Here is a 19,567-nt window from a genome sequence, read left to right as displayed (position 1 = left end):
ACCACTCAGTTCAGTGAGTCAGCCACTCATCTGAACATGGCGTGGAATCTTACGTTCATCTCCTGGTTCATTTCACATGTGCAGACATTAAGCCTAGTCAAAGGGTTAGCCTGAGCTTATATAAGAGGCATAAACGGATCCTCAGATTTCAAGTCTTGGCATTCAGATGCTAAAAAGCATTAATGGTTTTACCAGAGCAGACTTATAGGAAGCAGACATAAATCAGAGAAATCTCTTTAGGACAGAGAAGGGAAGTTCAAAGGCAAAAGGAGTATGAGTTAGCTCTGTTCTCACAATTGCTGTGATCATGGAATCAGCCTGTATTCAGTGCTCACTGAAAGAAGCGCCACACCAGAACTGAGGAGAGGGTGGGGAGGAGGGATGAAAATGAGAGGCACACTACAGTCCATGATTATATATGTACAATTCTTTATTTCACTTGATCACAACACAACACGTTCATTCACTGTAAAATCACAAGCAGACACAACATCTAAAAATATTACAGACGGTTAGGTAAGTGAAAAGTTGATATATTCCAGGCTGAAAAGCAAAAAGAAGTTTGGTTGTCACACATAAAAAGCTCCTACTTAATAGTCGATTCTTGGTTAGCGTTTCGATGGAAAAGGTGAACAGAACAACAAATTATGTCCTTTTATTATTTTTTGGTCCAAAGCTAACGTTCCCAATTTTAGAATGTAATATGTAATTTTATAAGAAATAAGAATTGCCTTCCAAGGCATGTTGGATCTGGGCGAATACTTTAATCAGTTTTTATTCTCTGAGAGTATTCCGATTGCACTGTAGAATAAGTCTGCTGGATGATTAATAGGAAGAAATAAATATGTTTTTGAATGTGTCTTCCAGGGAAATAAAGTAACTATTTAAAAAATGAACTTTGCAGCCAAAAATAAAGAGTTGACTGTATTTGGAGGGGAAACACCATACAGGTGTCAGTTAAATAGCCTTAGAAATGCGCTGCTCTAGAATTATTGAGAGGAAAAGGACACGTCATCTCTTTAGGTAGACATACTCAGGAGAGTAAAAAAAAGATTCAGAAACAGTATCACATTGCCCAGACTCATGCTGGCTGGGAACAGGCACAGGAACATGGTCAACACTTCCACGATTATTAAGATACTCAGATTCTGAAATTCCTGAAACCCTGAACTCATCTTCTGACTGGAGACACTCTGCCATTTCCTGTTATACTTTTGCCACCAAATTTCACTGCCTTGTTGTACCAGCATGTTGTTAGGAACAAAACACTTATAGCACGGCTAAGAGAGGTTAAGGAATAATTCACACAAAGAATAATGCAAAGGGGGAAATGGTAAGGTTTCTAGAAACACAAGCCAAGGTGACAAGTTTTCCTTGTCAGGCACAATACATTACACGCATTATTGATCCATTCCTTTGTTTACTCCTGTGGCTGAAAAGAGTTTACCCACATATTAACTCACTGGTTCTTCACAACCACCTCATCAGGAGATATCACAGGTATTATCTTTGTCCCCTTTGAGAAGCTTTATCAAGGGTCACACAAGGGACAGAGCCAAGGCTGGATCAGATCTTCTGGTTCCACAAGTCCAAGTTCCAAAATTTGAAACACCAAGCAATGAGGGTGCATCAGAAAGTCGGATGAGCCCTCAATAAGCCTGTGGAGTCACTGAATCTCACTGGGCACCCACCACCCATTTGTATGTCCCTGTCTTTCCTGGGTGCTCAGGGCTGTATCACCAACCTTCACCACCTGCCACCGGATCACATGGCTTCATTTACACTGAGGAGTGGAAATACGGTGGGTTATCTGGCCCAAGGGTACATCCATTTTAAAAGAAAAGCAAGTCTTATTCCAAAGGATTAATAACTGTGATGGGTTTCAGGCACTCGTAACAAACACATCTTGCCCTCAAATCGTAACAGTGAGGGTGAGAGCTGGTGGAAATGGAAAATGGCTGACAGCCATATCCATGAGGTGTTGTGTCTACTTTCAAAGACTCTATGTTTCATAAACATGGATACAAGAGAAGGAAGACAAGAAGGACTTAGGGGGAATCCTAATTGGTCCAAGACAGAATAACTGAGAGGTAGAAGCAGTATCATCCTTTGACCTAGAAAATCTGAGCTCCTGCCCTGAGCCACCCAGGCTCTCAGAGGTCTGCCATTTGCACGTCTCCCTTTGGGATGAGAAGTCCATGGAGCCAAGAGAACATACTCATCCTGAGCCTAGGCCTTCCCTGGAGCAAGTCAAGATACCCAGAACCCCTTAATACCTTGACCAAATGGCTTCCAGGGTCTATGTGGCTTCTGATGATGATGACCGTCACCATGTATGGCCACAGCCAGAAACCCAAGGGGTAGCCGTGGAGCAGTGCTGGGGAGGAGGTTTTGGCCAGAACTGGCCCATGCAAAGTTGGGTGTCTATGTGCATGCACATAAGGCTCCTCACAGTGAGGGTCAGGACCAGAGATGAGAATAGAAGGGTTGAAGAAAGAACCAGGAGCCTGTTTTGTATTCTTGTTCCAACCCCACAAATGTCAAGAGTAAACTCAAGCCTAAGGACAATCCTAGAGATGGGCTACATCAGTATCTGATGAGTAGCTGAGATGGTCAGGGAGCCCATCACCCTACAAACACATGTACCACAGTCCTAGACTCCTACTTGGGTTCCCTTCTGGAAAGCCTCTCATTTCAGGCTCTCTGTGCCCCAAAATTTTTCTTGGCCTGATCCCAATTTCTCTCTGCCAGTTAAATGTTGTCAACACATATGGGTTTCACCAGTGCCTACTCTGTGCAAATTAGCCATTCAGTGAATGTTGGCCCCTGGGGCTGGTATCTAGTCACATCAGTTTTAGAAGTTCTGAGCTCCTGGAACACGGTTCACACAGTTGTCCGTTCACTCTGCCCTCTGCAGCAAACCAAGGGTTCTTGTTGATGGTTTGGATCCCAGTACACCGGTCAGCGTGCCAAGGCTCTGTCTTTGTTTAAACTTTGAAGGGTCCAGCAGGTTATTTCAGTCGGATGCAGTCCACCTCCTCGGTGGCCGGCAGCCCCGTGGTTTTCAGATCCAGGTCTGCGCTGGACTTACTGCCGTTGTAGGAAGCCTTCCAGTGCAGCAGCACGATCTTCTTGAAGTACTTGATGGTGTTGTTCTTGACGGTCACGAAGCACAGCGTGTTGATCATGCTGTTGCTCATGGCGATGCACTCGACCACGTAGAAGGCGGTGAGGTAGTGCTTCTCCTTGACGAACACGGCGGGGAAGAAGTCGCGCACGATGGTGAAGCCGTAGAAGGGCGCCCAGCACAGCACGTAGGCCGTGAGGATCCCCATGAGCACCAGCACCGTCTTCCGGCGGCAGCGCAGCCGCTTCCGGATCTGCTCCGTCTGGAAGCCCGGTACCGCCTTGAACCAGAGCTCGCGGGAGATCCGGGCGTAGCACAGGGTCATGGTGACCACGGGGCCCACGAACTCGATGCCGAAGATGAAGAGGAAGTAGGACTTGTAGTAGATCTGCTGGTCCACCGGCCAGATCTGGCCGCAGAAGATCTTCTCCTGGCTCTTGACAATGATGAGGACCGTTTCGGTTGTGAAGTAGGCGGAAGGGATGGCGATGAGGACGGACACCACCCACACCAAGGCGATCAAGCCAGTGGCTGTTTGATACTTCATCCTGGGTCTCAGCGGGTGGACAATGGCCAGGTATCTAGAACAAGGACAGAAATAGGGTCAAGCACGGTGACGAGGACGTTCTGGGTGATGATATTGTTTGGGCAACATTAGAAGGTGCGACCGAATGGTAGGTGTGGACGACAACCAACCATGTGGGCTCTCAAGAAAAGCAGGCTTGAGAGCAAACCCCAGTTCTACCCCTTCTAGCTGTTGCAAGCTCAGGCAGGTTTCGTTTAATCTCACTGAATCTCAGTTCTCTTACCTGCAAATGTTAAGTTGCTTGTTTGTGCCAATGTGTACGCAATTTTTTGGCACAGTTTTAAATATGATATATACTCAATAAATGGTAACTATTATTAAATGTAGTAGTAATGCCTCCCATTGGTTTCTGGCCTGGCACTGTTCCCAGGTCCTTCCCGTTTCCAGGGCCATTCATCCTGATAACCCCACCGTTTAGAGCTAAGAGGGCCTGATAATTCCAAAGAGTGTCGGGAGAACTTGCCCTTTCCAGTGGAAGCAGTGGGCAAAGTTTTGTCTTCATTCCACATTTTTAAAAGTACTGCTCTATATGCAAAGGTGACGGAAGAGCACGTGACCATGTACCTTATATTTCAGGTGTAAAAATGGAGCCTGGAGACAAATGAATGACTCTCTCAAAGTCATATACCCCAGGACCCTCGATAGAAAACATTTAACCCTATCTCATGGTTGATGTGAAAAATCAATCAAGAATATATATGAATGTATTTTTTTAACCACAAAGCACCAGAAGTAAATGATACTGCTTTTGTTCTTTCCCAAAAAACCACACTGCTGTTGCCATAGTGGTCCAGGAACGAAGAGAGAGCACTTTCTGGGGGATGTGAGTCATTTGTGTGGTATGAAAGCCTCCTTCCCAGAGAGCTCTGGTTTCCTGGAAGACTTTCTGTGTCTGGCAGGGGGTAGAAGTTGGAGAAGGAGCAAGATGGAGAGTGAAGTGGGAGGGAATGGCTAAACAATGCTGGAAATAAACACATTCTCACGTGTCCCTGGCTTATCCCAGGTAGAGCCAAGACCAAATGTGAGAGAAGCCTGCGGGAAAGCCAGACTGACTCTATTTCCTTTGAAACCAAAACCTTTGAGGTCATAGTTCTTGGGATTTTGATTGGAAGAAGTTCATTCCTATTTTATTTTTCCTGATTATATTCCTGCTGTTTGTGTCCCTCTTCCCCCAAACTCAGGCAGCCAGCTCCATTGAGCGTCATTTGGAGAGTTCGCTGGAGTGAGATTGCTGCTCTCTTGTAGAGATCCGAGATGAAGCTGGTGGGTTGGGTCCACTCCCTGTACACCCAGCTGGCTGCTTGAGTGCTCTGCCACCGGCAACAGTCCCTGTCACTCTGGCCAATCTTCCGGGCACTGAAGGTGGAATGGGACTGTTGGCAATGCGCCTGTCAATGCACGTGTATGGGCCCTTCATAAAGACTGCAGTGCTCCCACTATTCAGAGTGCACCAAACTCGCTCGGATTCGTAACAAACACTTAGAGTTAGTATCTTTGCTCTTACTCGCTCCCTCCCTCTTTATCTGTCCCACCATGTTCTAGTGATTACTCTGTCAAAGACTATTTCTATACTATATGAATTTTCACTATATACTTCTATCCCTTCCTTTCTCAATGGCAACTTCCTCAGTCTCTATGATGTTTCAAGGTCAGAGTGTTTTTTTCAATGAACAAGCAGGAGAGGATGCCGACCTAGGAGTCAGAAGACCAAGAATCTAATCCCACCTTTGCCACATACTTGATATGTGAATTTGAGTCATTTTTCTTAGCCCTGTGGGTTCAACGTACTCAACTGTAGCATGGGAATATCACCTGCCTCGCCAACCTACAGAGATACTGCACGGCTCGTTAGACACTGTGAGATAGGGCAACTATAGGACTCCATAAAAATCTGCTCTTTGCTCCTTTTCCTGCTTCTGTTCTTGCTAGGAACTGCACCCCCACATTACACATGCCTCATAATGCCAAAAGTATATGTCCCCTTGGAAGGGACAAGAAGGTAATGATTTCCTTAGAATAGATAGCACCCACGGAAGGACCAGGTGAGAATGACCCGACAAAGCCATCATATGCATATTCCAGACCATCAGCTCCAGACATCTCAATGCGAAGACCCCCGGCTCCAAGGAGTAACATGTGGGCCCTGGTCTTTGTTCTAACCAGTTCCTGGATGCCTGGGAGGACATGTATACTAGACCACAGTCCCCAAGAAAAACCCCAGACCTCGAACAAAGGAGAGATTTCCTCCTTTCCTTTCTGAGTCTCCCACTCTGTCCCTGCACTCTCTCTAAACCTTCAATAAACTGCTTTCACCTTGTGTTGGCTTGTGTTTGCTTTCTATCCAGCGTGCAGCCAGGGACCCTCTTGGCTGGTCCTGCGGGACCCTCTCTGGGTCCTCAGACCTGGTCTGCTGGCATCAACTGCATATAAACAATCATAGGCTTCTAATTTACAAGAAATGGTTAGCAACCTAAAATGTGTTTTTTTCAGAGCTATTCTGTATAAGTTGCAATTTTTTTTTTTACCTGTTATTGGCAATTACTTCCTTTTCAAGTTCTCTGCTACTTTCTGTTTTATTGGATCTATTTGTCTTCACATCAAAATTAATCTTCAGGGTAACCTGTGACTCCCCATCAGATGTTTATCCCATCCTGGCTCTCTCGGCCTTCACCCCGACTCCATCCCCGGGGTCAGCACTAGGAGCTGTGCAAGAGGCCCTCCAAATACATTTACCAAAAGGAAAATTGCAAAACTGTTTCAAGGATTGCCAGCAGCCCCGGCTGTGCTAAGATCACAACTCCGGAACTCTAGCATAGTAATACCTGCTTATGTTCGTAAAGCAGCTTACAATTTACAGAGTATTTTTTTTAAAGACTTTATTTATTTATTTGAGAGAGAGAGCACAAGCAGGGGGAGTGGCAAAAGCAGACTCCCTGCTGAACAGGGAGCCGATGCGGGACTCGATCCCCGGACCCCAGGGTCATGACCTGAGCCGAAAGCAGACGCTTAACCAACTGAGCCACCCAGGCATCCATACAGAGCATTTTTGAATGCACTTTCTCATTACATATCCCCAAGTGTACTGAATAGGTAAGAGAACAAAGACGGCCAGTCCACAAATGAGCAAGCTGAGATTTGGAGAAGTTAAATTACCTGCCAAAAGGCCACACAGCTAGAAACTGACACAACCATGATGCAGACCCATCCATACCTCGCTCTGAATCCAGTTGGGTCTCCAATCCCCCTCTCGGCCCCTCCCTTTCCTATCAGAGCAAGCAACACCCCTTCTTCCTACCCTCCTGGCATCCTAGCAGAATCCTACCGTCCTGTTTCTCTTTTCTCTCTATCACAGTCGGTTTCTACCTATCGACGTTCCAAGGAGTCAGGCAACTGGCAGCAACTTTTCCGTACCTACGCGTATGCCCTTGGCTTGCCCTATGTGTCTACCAGTATAGTGGCTCAGGTCCGGATCCACTTAGAGCCAACATTGCCCAGAGAACAAAGAATGAAGGCTGCTGGACAAAGAAACATCCAGGCAGTGACTGCGTGATGATGGTGGGCTGGGTGATTAAGCAAAGAGTATTCGGGCTCCCTCCATCCCCAGGACCCAGCCCCAGATCAAACCATGGAGATAAAGTTTGCAGCAGCTTCTAGGCCATTCATGAGATGATCAGAGAATTCAGAACCCGCTCCTCGGGCCAGTCAGCCCCATCGATGAGCTCACAGGACAGCATTTGTGCTTCCTACGACTGAACACAGATACTCAAGCCTTAGCTGGCCCCATGCAGACAGAAGACAAGAGTGGTCAGTGGGCAGGCTGGCTGGCTATTTCCCCTGGATTCTGGGTAAAGAAGGGAGTGTCCCCCGGTGCCCCACATGCTCTGGGATCTATGCATTACACATTGAGGCCAGTGCAGGTGTCTCCACATCCAAGAGGGAACCCAGACCTTGGGGGGACAGAGTCCTCTGATGATCTTTTTCAGCTCCCCGCTCCATCAGGTCTGACTTCTTTACCTAGATTTTGAGATTTTCTGGAATATGACCCTATCCTTTCTGATTTTGACTTTGCTTCTGTTCCTTGTCCCCAAGGATCCCACAGACCTTCCCAAGGGACCTCGTACCTCAAGCATTCCCACCTCGTCTTTTGCAAACACTGCCCTACCCTCGTGGAAAACCTCTCCTGTCCTGATTGTCATTTGCTGAAGGCCAGTTAAAAGTCCACCTCCTCCATGAAGCCTCCTTTGACTACTCTAGTACACAATGATGTCACCCTTCTGTAAATTTCATTTAGGATTTATCCTTTACTTTATGTTCTGTCTCTTAAGTGTTAGTTCCACCATCCCCCTCCCTCTCCCCGGGATGGTAAGCTCCTGGAGAGCTCAGCTCTTTTTGTAACTTTTGTAACTCAGCTTCTTTTGTAACTTTTTGCTGTCAGTGAATTCTGGGCACCTAGGATTTTAGTAAAACTTCACTCAGCAAGTGCTTGGCCCTGGATGAATAGAAGTGTAACAAGCCATCGTGACAGGTCTCAAAAAGATGGCAGCCTCTTTTAGAAAATAGGACATAAATGTGTTTACCTAGCCTGAGACTGAGAGGCCATCAGGGACTCAATAATCATAATAAAAGGCGAAGGGATTTGAGCCATATTTTGTAGACAATGGAGTTAGTAGGGGGTTTTGAGCAAGAGAGGGGAGATGTGTACAGACAGAAGATTAATTTAGCTGCAGCCCTGCTTTCTTCCCTCAGGCCACAGGAGCCTTTTCTCTGTTCTTAGAACACTTCATGTTTGTTCCTGTCTTGGGGCCTTTGCACTGATGATTTCCTTTGTGTGGAATGCGTTTTCCCAATCTCCACACGGCTGGCTTTTTTTTTTTTTTCTTCAGTGTTCCCTTAAAGTGCCTTCTCCTCAGGGACACTTTCCTGACAACGACGTACCTGGAGCAGCTCCCATCCTCCGTCACTTTCAGTGTTTGTCTTTTTTGTTCAGAGCATTTCTGAAATTACTTTTGTTTGTTTGCCTGACTGTTACCTCTCTCCACTCCTGTGGGTAAAAGCCCCACGAAGGCGAGGAGATGTTTTTTCTCCTGCACCGTGGTATCCCCAGTGCTTGGACGGGTCCCTGTCACATCATAGTTGCTCTACAAAAACGCGCTGTTTGGGGGCATCTGGGTGGCTCAGTCGGTTGGGAGTCTGCCTTCGGCCCAGGTCATGATCACAGGGTCCTGGGATGGAGCCCGGCATCAGGCTCCCTGCTCAGTGGGGACCCTGCTTCTCTCTCTCCCACTGCCCCTGCCCCTGCTCGTGCACTCACCCACTCTCTCTCTCTCTCAAGTAAATAAATAAAAATCTTAAAAAAAAACAAAAAGGAAAACAAAGACGTGCTGCTTGAATGAATGAGTTTAGCACAGACTGTGCGGGGAGGAGCAGTGGCAGCCGGGCAGAGCCAAGAGACACTGAACCGAGGCAAGGAGCCCAGGCAGGAGTGAACAGGGCACAGGCGAGGCGGGTAAGCACTGACAGGTCCTGTAAACCAAAGGCTTGCTGGAGGAAGGGAGAGGGCAGCCGTGACAACCGGGCTGTGCTAGTGTAGATGTCTACGAGAACCCTGGAACCAAGCTCAGAAACAGAGAAGCTAGAACGTAAATAATTCTGTTCCACTCTATCTTCATAGCTGCGTTTCTTAGAAATCTTGCCTTACCTTTTTTTTAACATCACATCCTAAAAGCAATCACTTCAATGAAAATGAAGAGGTTAGCCACTCGAAAAGTTTCATTAGTTTACTTGGGTTTGTTTTGTTGTTCCTGGAAGGGTTAATTTAAGAATTATAAGATCCACTGTTTACTTTTGCTTATTCTGGTTTAAGTCTTGTTCCAAACAATTACATATTTACTTCCTTTAATCCTTTAATCCTCAAGGCAACCCGCTACCTTAGGTTTTCTTATTATTCCCATTGTACACATGAGAAAACTGAGGCAGAGGGATGGTTAAGAACTCACGGGGGCCCTGCCACTAACAGGTGCTGCAGCAGGGTCTGAATCCTGGCAGAATAACCACTAACACGACCCCTGCAATTTCATTAAACAAAACTAAAGGCATTTTTATAACTGGAGTGTATTTGTTAGGTCGAGATAAAAATGAGTTGCCCCAAACTAACCAAATAGAACCTGAAAATCCCTGATTAAATCCTGAACAACACACAAGGCCAGTCAAGAATCAATGAGGTCTTGTTCCACAAAACTGAAATTAGTTGGTAAAAACACATACAAATACTTTGAAGCAAAGATCACAACATCAGTAAAGGAACTTCACCCCTTGGAGCAGCCCGTTAGGTGGCCAAGGCCCCTGGATGGCCTGTGTAGGCAACAGCGCTTTCCTCCAATGTCTGGCTTTAAGTCTCCAATCACAAGCCCACCATAAACCATAACAGTCCCACGATGCAGGGCATGTTCTGCAATGAACCTTTTTATTGTATCTAAATTGCATTACACAAAGCACACTGCAAGAGAAATGCCTGCAGGATTTCAGACAAGCTGAGTTTGGTATAAACGTAGGATATGAATGTCAAAAAAATGCAACAGATCGAGGTGGATTGATTGACACAGACATCACCTCTTACATGTTCAGAATAACCCAGTGTCCCTTAACTTATCCTGGCCTCTGTCCCCCTTGAAGCCACTCCCTCCTGCTGTGTGACCCCTTCCCACAAGTGGGCCCCTGCATCGTAAAATGGATCTCACCCAGGAAACAGGGGCCTGCCCCAAAGCAGGCACTAACCTACCCCACTTTTCTAGTGGCTGAGAGCACCCCCTCTGCAAAGATGTCTTGCTGGAGTGAAACTTCAGGGAAGGACCCTCTATGCTTTCAGCCTCTACTTTCAGAAAGGTCAGAGGCAAGGTTCCTGGATCTCCTCCTGGACAGCCCTGAAAGGGACTTAGGGACAGATACTCTGCTTGACTGTCCCCTTCCTGATTCACCCAGGGTCTGTTCCTGGGTGGCTAAAATGGCGTGGAGCTCCCAGACTCCTGTGGAGAGCCCTGGCCAAAGTAGCCCCCTGCAAGGGTGACAACTCTGAGCACCTTCTTTCTACAGGTGACCGAGCCGGGGCTCCTGGCCCTTCCTTCCATGAGAAAGAGACGAAGGCCCCAACCTTTAATGCTTTTAAAGCCAGATTTCTTCTTGAGAACAGGGTTGACCCCCTGTCTTGGGTAGTGGCCTGTTTCCAGGTTATCCAATCTTTGGTTGTTCTGCCTTTGGCTTCAGAAAATAGGTTCTGGGGTGCCTGGGTAGCGCAGTCCTTGGGCGTCTGCCTTCGGCTCAGGGCATGATCCCGGCGTACAGGGATCGAGTCCCACATCGGGCTCCTCCGCTGGGAGCCTGCTTCTTCCTCCCCCACTCTCCTGCTGTGTTCCCTCTCTCGCTGGCTATCTCTCTGTCAAATAAATAAATAAAATCTTTAAAAAAAAAAAAAGAAAGAAAGAAAATAGGTTCTATCTGCTGTGCTCTTCCCTGGAACACTGCCCTGGGAGGTCCTGATGGCAAGGGGCAGGCTAAACTCCACCAGAGCCCTGAGGCCACGAAACTGGGAGGGCATCTGTGCTCCAGGCTCTCTGGGTTCAGGGAGAGAGACGGGCTGTTCAGATCCAAGTACATGGAGGCCCTGAGCCTCCGGGCAACTGGCTCTGGACTGTACCAAGGTGCTTTGTAAATGAGAGTAAACCTTGGGCGGAGGGGCTAGCAAAGATTGTCCTGAGGGAACAAAAACCACCCTGGTCCTTTAGCACAAGTGATTGTCCTAAATGAAAAGACTACACACAACAGAAGAAAGATTTGCATAGACTGCTCTTACTGGTTTGATTTACCATCACCAGAAACAGGTCTTCCGTACTGTCACATGCAAATGTATGCAAAGGAGCAAACTGATTATGCAACAGCAAAGAAGAACGCGTGAAAGTATGTCACCTTTTTTCTTTCTTTTCGTTTTTTTCTTTTTCTTTCTTCTATTTTGTTCAAAACAAATCATCAATCTTATTTTAAAATCAACTGGTGTTTGGGGTTGGGGGAGGGCTGCTTGCATTTTGAGAAAATCTTCCTCAGGATTTCCAAGTTGACTCAAAAGGTACCCGCCTGGAACTCACACCTGTCCCTGCACACCTCCTCATGCCCATCTGCGTACCTCTAGGCCTTGAGCAGTACATCTAGGAGCATGTCCACAGCAGAGGGATCAAAAGCCTTCCCACTGCTCAGCTCTAGGGAGCTCTACTTCCTCTGTCTGCCCACAGCTGGAAAACTAGCATTCTCCTTCCTATCCCGCCGACGGGCCCACTTTGAACCCCCCATGCATCCGCATGGTGGGGAATAGAGACGTCTCTCGGAGCGCCTCGGTGGCACAGCGGTTGAGTGTCTGCCTTTGGCTCAGGGCGTGATCCCGGCGTTCCGGGATCGAGCCCCACATCAGGCTCCTCCGCTGGGAGCCTGCTTCTTCCTCTCCCACTCCCCCTGCTTGTTCCCTCTCTCGCTGGCTGTCTCTATCTCTGTCGAATAAATAAATAAAATCTTTAAAAAAAAAAAAAAAGCTGTCTCTCATCAGTCCCCACCTGCCGTACAGGAAGGGGCAAGTCCAATGCCCCTTTGCTATTGTCTCTGTGCCGCCTTACTCACCTGTCGATGGCGATGGCCAGCAGGGCGTTGGTGGAGACGTAGAGAGATACGGTCCGCAGGTAGTTGACAGAGGCGCACATGACGTGGCCGTGCTCCCAGGACAGCTGGCGCACCACGTAGTAGTCCATCTCGAAGGGGCAGCAGACGACGGCCACCAGGAAATCCGAGATGGCCAGGTTGGCGATGAGCAAGTTGGTAAGGTTGCGTAGCTTCTTGTAGCGGGCCAGCGCCGCAATGAAGACGAAGTTGCCGACGCCGCAGACCAGCATGATGCCCGCCAGGGCCATGCCAATGACGATCTTGGCAGCAAAGAAAGTACGGGAATTGGTCACATCCTCATCTTCATCCGAAGGCATATCATAGTCACCATAGCTGAAGTTGAATGGCAAGGAAGCAGCCTGGGCTCCATGGGGGGCAAGCACAGGAAGGAAGTTGGTGGAGGTGTTGGTGGCGTTCTCATCCGTGACCCCTGTGGTGATCTCCATCTGGCCAGGCGGTGCTCTGAGCAACCCTGCTTAGAATTCCTCTGAGGTGATGTGTGGGAGGCTGATGTCTTCTCCCTTCTCTGCTTACACTCAGCTCTCCTTTAATGAGTCAGAATGTGTCTGCCAACATCTTGGGGTAGAGTATCCGAGCTCCATTCTAAGCCTTTGAAAGACATACAAACAGTTGGCTACACATGTGAGCGAGCTGGCCAAATTTAATACCGTCCTATAACCCAATCAGACCCATGAGCCACCTGCTCAGAATGAACACTGAGCGATGGAGTGGAAATAAAGGAACCAGGGAGAGAAACAAATGAATAAGAACCACATACCCACTCATTCAGGGAAGGCTGGATTGCTATAGACACAACCAGGCACTGGCTCAATTTATTTCATTTCCATTGAAGATCTGAAATGTTGCAAAGGACCAAAGTTGAGTGTGGGGAAGCTAAAGAATGAAAGTGACCTTCTCCAAACTCTACTTCCCTTCCTACCAGCTTGAACTTAGTCTTTGTGAAATTGTCCGATTCTGTGGCTTAAAAGAAATTATTCTGAATATCATCAGCCATCTATGAGACAAGCCTGTCTGCTCCCCCTGAGCTGGTCTCTTTCCTCTGGCAGAACATGGCTCTAAAATCCCAAAGCCTACCTGGCAGCCCCCTTTCCCTCTCCTCCCTGGGTTTCCTGCACCATGTCCAAGTCTGCTGTGACCCTAGTAGTCAGGCACAGCATTTAACAAGGTCTGTCCCCAGACAGAGGCTGCAGGGTTGAAGTCACAGCCTAAATCACGGAATGGGTTAGCAATGGGGCTCTGGAGCAAAACCCTTCCTTGACTGGTGGTGTGTCCGGAGGTAAAGACTTAAACACTCAGAGTTTCAACATCTTCCAGGCAGTAGATCAATAACATCTGTAAAGCAGGGAGCTCCCTAGAGAGAGAGGGTGTTACACCCCAGGACTGCAAAGAATTACTATTGAGTGTTCAGGACTCCTTAGTCAGCCACAAGGAAGGGGAGGGGAACCCTGACCCAGATGACTCCACCGCAGCACATGGGGAGGGGGAGACTGCACTGCTGGGGACCCAAAACCAGGAGGAACCCCTGCCCTCTGCTTGCAGTCCCAGTCCAGCCCAGAGCCTGCAAACATCAGACCACGTTCCTGAGATGTAGGAAGGCTGGGGTCTGGAGAGCGCGTCAAATGTCCGGAACACCACAGTGGGCAGGCAGGCATGGGAAACCTGAGGCTCCTGGAACCCGGAGACACCTAGCAGCCCTTGTACCCTGGGAAAGCCTGCCGTCCACAATCCTCATGGTTGAGCTCTCCAGAGCCTGTCTTTGGGGGACCCGGGGTAAAGTCATTCTGCACCCCAATGAGTCCCAGCCACTACCTGCCTCTCTTCCTCAACTCCTCACTCCCATTTTTCTCACATTTTTTCCTTCCTCTGAGCCATCAGTTCTGTCCCTTTCAGTCCCTGCCCTTTGCCCCTGTCAGGTGTGAGCACAACCGTGAGCTCAAGGTCAGAGGGGGCCGAGTCTTGGGGTCCCCACAAGTACAGCTGCAATCCTTGGTGGGATAGTCCTCACCCCTTTCAGGCCCTGTGTGTCTCCGAGGCATGCCCACCCCCCAGGGGTATCCTCCAAGCATGCTACCTGAAAGGCTCCAAATCAGGTTTTAAAAACAAAGGGTAATAAACACTTCTCCGGGCGCGGGGGGTGTTGGGAGATTTAGCACTCGGGAGAAATTGTCCTGCGATTTCTTCTGTATTCTTGCCTCTTGAAGAGGAACCCCATTCCGTTCCCACCCGGCGTCCCCTGGGGCCCTGGCGTTGAGCGCTCGCCCCCTGGCCAGACCCGGCGCATCACTGGAAGCCTCTCTGCAGCCCCTGCTGAGAAGCCCTCTGGGGCTCCCAGCTTTTTCCAAGGAGTCGCGAAGGCTACTCCAAGGGCAGAGGGACGGGTAGCCCGGCTCCCGCGAGGAAATGAGCACGAAAGCAAGCCTCTTGAAAAGCCTTCTCCCCATTCAGGACCCCTGCACCCGGCGGCCGCGCATGCAGCGTGGGGTCCTCGGAGCATCTCTCCGGGAGTGAGCGCTCGGTACCTGCGGCATCCCGGCGGGCAGACGAAGTCCCGGTTCTCTATCCGGGCCCGGGGACACGAACCGCTGCTCTCTGAGGCCCGCAGGGACCGCACCGGTCCCCTCTCTTCCTCCTTTCCTCCGGCTTCTCTCCCGGCTCGGGCGGGAGTTGCGCTCGCGCCACCGCCGCAGATCCCAGGAACGCGGACCCCGAGGCAAGGCCACCCCCGGCCCGGGCCCGCCCAGCACCGGCGGTCCCCGCCCCCGGTGGCCGCGGGGAGCCCAGGGCACCTCCAGCTGATTAGAAGAAGCGTGCTCGGGCCGAGTCTGCAGGTCTCCCGGACGCAGTGGGGGCCCGGCTTCGGGGAGGCGGAGGGGGCGGGGGGCAGGACTAGGCACGTCGTGGTCGCTGGGCAGGCGCGCGGCTGGGGATCCGGGAGTCGAGCCCGGGCCGGAGGGTCGGGGACGCAGAGACTGCAGCTGGCGGAGAGGACACGCCGGAGGCAGCCGGGCCCGGGCGGCGAGCGCTCCCCGCGCTCAAGCTCCGGAACGACCGCCGCGGGCAGTATCGGGGCGCTGGCGCTCAGCGCGGAGCTCGGCGCGGATCCGAGCAAGGAGTACCAGCCTCCCGCCGTGCCCGCCCCGGGGCACGGACTTGTGGGCCGGCCCACCTGGTCAGCTCCCGCAGCGGGAGAGGGCGGACGCGGCCGGCTTAGCCGGTGGGATTTCAAAGAACCGGGAGGAGCCTCCCCTCCCGCCCACAGCACCGCCCTCGCTGGAGACGCTGGGACCGACCTAAACCTCGCTCCCTCGGGCAAGCCCAGCTGCACACCAGGGTCAGCCTCTGTTCCGCAGCCTGCCCTTCTGTGTAAAAGAGCCTCCCGAAAGCAGTGAAGTGAGGGGCTGGGGACAGTGTGGATGCCGGAGAGAGGGAGGAGTCCCCCGCCCACCCGTATCTGTCCAGAAGAAGGCTAGGATGACCAGAGCCAACTTAACAGAGCACGGATCTCCTTCAAAAGTCTAGATTTCTCAAAAGTTAAATACCCTATGATCCAGAAATTTCACTTAAAAAAAAAAAGGCAGGAACTCAAATTCTTGTACATCAGTGTTCACAGCAGTATTATTCACAATAAGTCAGAAGATGGATACAACCCAAATGTCCGTCAACGGATGAACAGGTTTTGTTTTTTTTTATACATACCTGAGAATACATGTTTTTTTAATATACATACCTGAGAATATTTCTCATCTTTAAAAAAAATAATGAAGTACAAGTGTTGGTGAGGATGTGGAGACATTGGAACCCTGGTGTGCTGATGGTGGGAAGGTAAAATGAGACAGCCCCTGTGAAAAACAGTATGACAGTTCCTCAAAAGTTAAAAAATGGAATTGCCATAGGATCAGCAATTTCACTTCTGGATATATACCCAGAATCATTGAAAGCAGGGTCTCAAGAACTATTTGTGCACCCATGTTCACAGCAGCATTATTCACCATAGCCAAAATGTGGAAACCGCCCAAGGATGCATCAGTAGATGAATGGATAAACAAAATGTGATGTATACAATCAATGGGATATAAGTCAGCTTCCAAAAGGGAGGACGTTATGACATATGACACAATATGGATGAAACTTGAGGACATAATGCTAAGTGAAACCAGCCAGTCACAAGAAGACAAATACTGTCGAATTCTACTTATATGAGATACTGAGAGTAGTCCAAAGCAAAGAGACAGAGTGGAATGATGGTTGCCAGTGGCTGGAGGGTTAAGGGAAGGGGGAGTGACAGTTTAATGGGTACAGAGCTTCAGTTTTGCAAGATGGAAAGAATCCTGGACATGGATGGTGGAGATGGTTGCACAATAATGTGAATGTGCTTGATTCGCTGAACTGTACACTTAAGAATAGTTAAGATAGTAAATATTATGTGTATTTCACCACAATAAAAAAAATGGGGGAGAGAGGAATGAAGTATTGATTCATGCTACAATATGGGTGACTCTTGAAAACATCATGTTAAGTGAAATAAGTCAGACATAAAAAAAATAAATATGATTCCACATATATGAGGTAGCCGGAATAGGCAAATTCATAGAGTCAGAAAGTAGAATGGTATGAACCAGGGGAGGGGGAATGGGAAGTTACTGTTTAGTGGATATAGTTTCTGTTTGAGATGATGAGGAAGTTCTGAAGATGAATGCACTTAATGTCATTGAATTGTACACTTAAAATAGTTAAAATGATCTATAGAATAGCTCATTAGCGAGACATCCAAGGTCAATCCCAGTTTGACCTCCAGTTTTCCACAATGGAAAGGGGGCTACTCAGGTTCCGGATCTCTACTCTTCTTTGCCACTATCAAGCCTCAGGCAAGTTCCATAAACTTTCTGGAGCTCCCTTTCTTCATTTACAAAATGAGTTGAGCTTACATTGGGAAGTCACTGCCAGGTTCCAGCACTTTGAGCAATATCTTCTCCCAGGGCCCCTAACCTTCCCTGAACCCTTTCTCCTGTCATTCGCACAAATGTCACAAGGTTTTCACTTCTCTGAGTCTCATGTCTCCTGGGACATGGAACATGGCAGCGGTTGAGAGAATGCCATATGGAGTCACCACCTGCCTCCTTTCCACCTAGCTCTCTACACAGGAGCTGTGTGTCCCTGGGCAGTATGGTAACCAAAGCTGACCTTTCTCATTTATAAGGTACAGATTGCAATAGCTCCTGTTGCATAAGGTTGTTGTGAGGATTAAATAAGGTAAAACAGGTAAAGTGTTTGGCACAATGCCTGATGCTTAGCAGGAACCTGATAAATGCCAACCGTTACTATCACTCTGTGATTCTTCCCTATCTTGCTCCATGAGATCTTAACCAACCAATTTGCTTTCCACTTTGCACTGTTACCTGAAGAGGGGCTATGTCTCGTTCATTTTTTGAATCCTTTCTTGCGATATTTCTCAGGCTTGCCTGATGATAGAATTTTCTGGGGTGCTAGTTAAACATACTGATTCCTTGGTCCCACCCCAAACCCAGGGAAGGGGCCTAGAAATCTGTATGTTAAACGAGCACCCCAGGTGACTCTTATTATCAAATAAATCTGGGAATCCAGGGACCTAGCTCAGAGCCTGGCACAGGATAGACAAATACCGATTTGTCATTTCACACACGTGTGGGCATTCCATAGAGCAAATTTCTTCTTGAATCTATTTATCTCTACTCAAAAATCAAAAACAAAGCACAGAGTTATCTGTTTCAGTTACCCTGAAACTCAGCACCAGAAAACAACAAACATATATTATCTCACAGAGTGTCTGACGGTTGGGAAGCTGGGAATGGCTCAGCTAGGTGGAGCCAGGCTCGGGGTCTGTCATGAGATTGGAGTCAAGCTGTGAGTCAGGGCTGAAGTCTCATCTGAAGCCTCACCTGGACGGAGGAGTCACTCCCAGTTTCACTCATGAGGTTGTTGTCAGGCCTCAGTTTTTCCCCGGCTGTTGCTGGAGACTTTGGTTCTTCATCATGTGAGCCTAGTGTAGGCTGCCTTAGTGACTTCACAACTTCGTAGCTGATGCCCACCCCCCACCCCCACTTCCGTTATATGTTATTCAACACTAACACAACCACAATAGCCCTGGTACAATGTGGGAAGGAACCACGAAAGTGTGTGAATACCAAGTGGGGGGGGATCACTGGGGACTGATTTGGAGGCCACCTTAGGGACTGGTTACCATGCAAAACTTCAAATTTTCCTTTCCCCTTCAAAGACCTGACAAGGAATGGTGTCTGAGTTTAGTCATGATATTAGCCACAATGAAGACATTTTTGAGCTTCAGAGTAGGGAGGTCCTGCATAACCTCTGCAGTTGGAGGACATAATTGGGATGACTTATTGGCCAGGACCCCCATGAAAGAAATGAAATAATGGAAGTAGATACAGTCTGGTAGGTCGTATTAGGAACTCTCTTGGAGAAATCAATCTCTACGTGTCAGTTTTTGCAAAAGACTTCAAGAGATCTCCCTTCCATCTGAGAAGCAGACATCCACCAAGGGCCCTATATTAACAGTTTGTCTCTATGACAGAATTAAACCAGGGTCACCTTAGCCTAGAACAAAATATGGTACTAAAAAAAGTTTTTGTTTTTAAAGGGGGGGTAAGGAAGAAAAGGAATTAAGAACAAGATCTGTAACTCCAACGGTATAATTTTTTTCTTCAAACTTGCAGCCCAAGGATGCCAACAGCCCAGAAATCTTTCTTATGATTACAGTCTACTGCCAAGAGGGGCAAAAGTGCTTTGCGTCATCCCACATACAAAAGAAGCCACAATATCTGAGAGAATTTGCCATCCCAGCGACCCCTCACCAAACAAGATTAAACAACTTATTTGAGAAGCACTTTCTTTGGAGATGTCCCTCACGCTTAAATAACGTCCTTAGGCTACTTTAGATTTCTTTTCTTTCCTATTCCACTAGCAAGAGCCATCCAAAAAGTCCTCTGAACTCTCATTTCATCATTTTACTCTATATTTCTATCCTTTGGTTGACACATGTAAGTTTTTAATGTCTTGGGGCATTTTTCAGCCATGTGCCCCCTGTGAGGCTCTAGTAAATACCACATAGAAACTCAGGCCAAGGAGCCCTCAGAATTCAT

At 48.4% G+C, this 19,567-nt stretch overlaps 1 protein-coding gene across 2 annotated transcripts; it reads right to left on the bottom strand.

The window, feature by feature from the left end:
• Positions 1-412: 412 nt before the first annotated feature.
• Positions 413-16,068, bottom strand: PROKR1 (prokineticin receptor 1). Of its 2 annotated transcripts, XM_019809603.2 has the most exons (4): positions 14,951-16,068; positions 13,189-13,265; positions 12,372-13,019; positions 413-3,708 (listed from the first exon to the last, which is right to left on the bottom strand). In XM_019809603.2, exons 3-4 carry the CDS (start codon positions 12,854-12,856, stop codon positions 3,012-3,014), a joined length of 1,182 nt encoding a protein of 393 aa, XP_019665162.1. In that variant the 5' UTR covers positions 12,857-13,019; positions 13,189-13,265; positions 14,951-16,068; the 3' UTR covers positions 413-3,011. The 2 variants fall into 2 exon arrangements, with proteins under 2 accessions (XP_019665162.1, XP_002928947.1); XM_002928901.4 differs by lacking the exon at positions 13,189-13,265.
• Positions 16,069-19,567: the final 3,499 nt, after the last annotated feature.

Source organism: Ailuropoda melanoleuca, chromosome 4 (assembly GCF_002007445.2).
Source record: "Ailuropoda melanoleuca isolate Jingjing chromosome 4, ASM200744v2, whole genome shotgun sequence".
Lineage (NCBI taxonomy): Eukaryota > Metazoa > Chordata > Mammalia > Carnivora > Ursidae > Ailuropoda > Ailuropoda melanoleuca.
The sequence above is the reverse complement of the archived record's forward strand: the minus strand, read 5'-3'. Positions and strand labels throughout refer to the sequence as shown.

Bases quoted from the DNA above. Each gene is read 5' to 3' on its own strand.
- PROKR1 (XM_019809603.2), bottom strand. From the start codon at position 12,856: ATGGAGATCACCACAGGGGTCACGGATGAGAACGCCACCAACACCTCC. The intron at 3,709-12,371 runs GTGAGTAAGGCG...TCCTTGTTCTAG, and splicing joins CTGGCCATCGCCATCGACAG to ATACCTGGCCATTGTCCACC.